Below are 3,333 nucleotides of genomic sequence, written 5' to 3'. Positions count from 1 at the left end.
CCTGGTCATCTTCCTACCCTTCAAGAGAAGGAACATGAGGAAACTTCCACATTTTATTACAACGCAACAGGGAACGTGGTGGGGAGGAACAAGAGAAATGGGAAAGGAAAGAGAAATCGCTGCCTTGAAGAGGGTAGAGTAATGTGGAGAAGAGAGAGGAGACCCCAAATGCAATGCTGTAGGGCTTAGGGAGACTACAGTCTCTACTAGAGCCAATTTTGATCTCAAAGTCACGTTCTTCCATTTCCCGCTTCCTCTCCAGGCAAAATGAAGCTGAATCTGGTGCAGATCTTTTTCATGTTGCTGATGCTGCTGCTGGGCCTGGGGATGGGCCTGGGGTTGGGGCTTCATATGGCTGCAGCAGTCTTGGAGGAGAGTGATCAACCGCTCAATGAATTTTGGTCCAGTGACTCACAGGACAAAGCTGAGGCCACTGAGGAGGGAGAGGGCACCCAAACCACAGAAACGCTGGTGCTTGGCAACAAAGAAGTGGTGCAACCTGGCTGGCCAGAAGATCCCATCCTCAGTGAAGATGAGGTTGGAGGAAACAAGATGCTCAGAGCCTCAGCTCTCTTTCAGAGCAACAAAGACTATCTTAGGCTTGACCCGACAGACAGAGAATGCAATGATATGATGGCACACAAGATGAAGGAGCCCAATCAGAGTTGCATAGCCCAGTATGCATTCATCCATGAGGATCTAAACACAGTCAAAGCTGTCTGTAACAGTCCTGTCATTGCCTGTGAGCTCAAGGGGGGAAAATGTCACAAAAGCTCCCGACCTTTTGATTTGACATTGTGCGAGCTGTCCAAACCAGACCAGGTCACTCCTAACTGCAATTACCTAACTTCTGTTATAAAAAAGCACATTATTATATCCTGTAATGACATGAAGCACCAGTTACCAACTGGACAATGAAGCAGCTCATCATCTTTTTTTCTTCACCTTCTCCTGTTCCTCTTCCTCTTTTACTTCTTCTTTCTCATGTAGTTCTCCTGATCTTAGGTATTATGCAGATGTAATTCTTCCTTGCCTTATGGGTCAGCCAACTTGCACTTTGTTCCTAGGATTAGAGATGGTAGAATAAGGTGATGATGCCTGGTTTCTCTAAGCTCTCCGTCTCTCCTTTCCCTTACCCTGGAAAGGAGTAAGAGAAGAGCTGCTGTAGTCCCTACTGTAGTCCTGGCCATCCACTTGTTTCCTGCTCTGAGTTTGTCTCTGGATGTGGACTGGAAGAGTTTAGTGTATCCTTTACCCATGTTCTTCCCTGCTACCCACCCTGAGCCTCTACAACAATTACATAAGACTCAGGTTTTGCACAACTGCACTTCTCTATTGTGGATGCAGTTAAAGTGATTCTATCTGAAACGGCTTCTGGAGGACCATGTGGAACAGGCTTCCTTTTCTGAGCTTGGAAAAATTTAGGGCCTAGGTTTGGGGGTCTGCTGGGGAGGTGGTGTGGTGCTGTGGATCAAGATAGAACATGGGCTGGAGCATGTTTTTCCTGACCCTTCACTGCCCTTTTCTCTTTCTTCCCATCTTTTACTACCAGCCTCCTTGCTTTGCTTCTTGTTTTCGTCTCTTACCTTTGCTTTTGTCCTTTGCTTCCTTTTCTCCTTTATTTTCCGTGTTCTCCTTTTCCTCTTCTTTTTCTTTTTGGGCCCTCCCTTCTCTTTATCTGGATCCTTTTAGAGATTCAGTCAGCCAATACTGATCACTTATGCTATGTTGGTCCTATAGTCAGTTATACAAGCAGATGTTAGTCCTATAGTCAGAGTTTGGCACAGGGAGTTAGAGGGGGTTGGTCAAGAGAATGAGAAAAAGAGAGAGGAAAAGAGAGAAACAGAGAGTGAGAAATCTTTTTTGAATTATGTCCAGAAGCAGAATAGTGCCATATTAGGTGCCCAGTAGATGTGGAATGAATGGGATGGGAGACAGTCTTTTTCTCATTTAGCATCGTTCCGCTTTCTTGCTCTAAAGAACAAGAAAGTGAAAGAATAATTTCAGCAGAGAAGGTATCAAACTTAATCAAGGAGAAGGGAAGCTGTGTGGCTGAATACATAGAAGATGCAAGTGGCTGCCCTCAGCCTATTTCCTCTAAATTCAAATGAGAAATAGTGTAGTTAGTCATGCATAGGGAGGAGGGGAATCTGAGAACATAGCTGTTAAGGATTCACTGTGTGACTGGATTTTGAGATTTCCTTCCCCTAGAGTTTTTCTCTGCTTCACATTCCTAGACTATTATAGACCCAAGTCAGGGACATACATAAATGGGAGACTGAAGGGAAGAACGGTTTGCTTTACTCTGTCCTGGCTTGCATTTTCCTGCTCTTTCTTTCTTTATTCTCCAGTTTACTTTATCCTTCCTGTTTTCACAGACAGGCAACCACTTTAGTATCCTTCCCTGATTCAATATATCCCTTATACCTCTGACTCACTTCCAGCAATAACCTCTTAGGAACAGTGTTGTCTCCCAGGTAATTCTAATAATAGTGGACAGGAGGTATGTCTCCATCTGTGGGCTGTCCTGATGTTTTAGAGGTGGTGATGAAGTGGTGAAAGGTGATGACCCAGCCAAGGCAGATTCCTATGCTTCCTGAGGGCGAATCCCTCTCTGGGGAAAGAGATAGAAGATTATCTAAGGCAAGGGGGAAAAAAATGAGAAATGGGATGGGAAGAGGGGAAAGAATAGGTGTCAGAGAAAATCAGCCATGTTAGCGATCTGTCTGGTAGGTAAACCAAGGATTTAGGAATGAAATGTGAAAGGTCTCCATTGTATGAAGTGAATTATTAAGAGAATGGAATTAGCCAGGGATTAAAGCCTATATTCTCAAGTGTTCAGATGTGGCTCCATCCTTTTCAGCTTCCATCCAGCTTCTCTCCCCAAGGGTTCCGGCACTGTTTGATGAGTATGCTCATCTCCTCCAGGTCTTCACTTTGGGCAAATCTCAGTGGTCATGTTTTTTTTGTTTTGTTTTGTTTTTGTTTTTTTGTTTAATCTGACCACGTAGACTATCTCAGGAAAGCAATTTACAAAATACTCTACAGGCCTCTAGTGGCTCAAGCAGGAAAATATAGCTTCCATGGCTGATAACAGGGTGACAAGGCATTGTGGGGACCTCACCTCCCAGGGACAGAAAATTAACTCACTGTAGCTCAAATTCTGCCTCATTCACAGGACTTTCACCAAGTCTTCTAATTCCAATGTAGCTTCCTCTCTACACTTCCAGGATCTATGTTGAGCCCATATGACAGAACCCCAGTCCCTTATCTACAGTACCCAAATCTCTGAAGCTCTGAAAACAGAAAGTTTTTTTCAAAGTGGCCCCAAAA

At 44.3% G+C, this 3,333-nt stretch overlaps 1 protein-coding gene across 1 annotated transcript; it reads left to right on the top strand.

Annotated features, from left to right (window-relative positions):
- Positions 1-254: 254 nt before the first annotated feature.
- RNASE10 (ribonuclease A family member 10 (inactive)) lies at positions 255-1,581 on the top strand. The gene has a single exon (XM_003280896.4). It carries the CDS (start codon positions 268-270, stop codon positions 916-918), a length of 651 nt encoding a protein of 216 aa, XP_003280944.1. The 5' UTR covers positions 255-267; the 3' UTR covers positions 919-1,581.
- Positions 1,582-3,333: the final 1,752 nt, after the last annotated feature.

The sequence above is a fragment of the Nomascus leucogenys genome, unplaced genomic scaffold, assembly GCF_006542625.1.
Source record: "Nomascus leucogenys isolate Asia unplaced genomic scaffold, Asia_NLE_v1 Super-Scaffold_361, whole genome shotgun sequence".
NCBI lineage: Eukaryota > Metazoa > Chordata > Mammalia > Primates > Hylobatidae > Nomascus > Nomascus leucogenys.
Note: the sequence above shows the minus strand (reverse complement) of the source record. Positions and strands in the feature narration are given on the sequence as shown.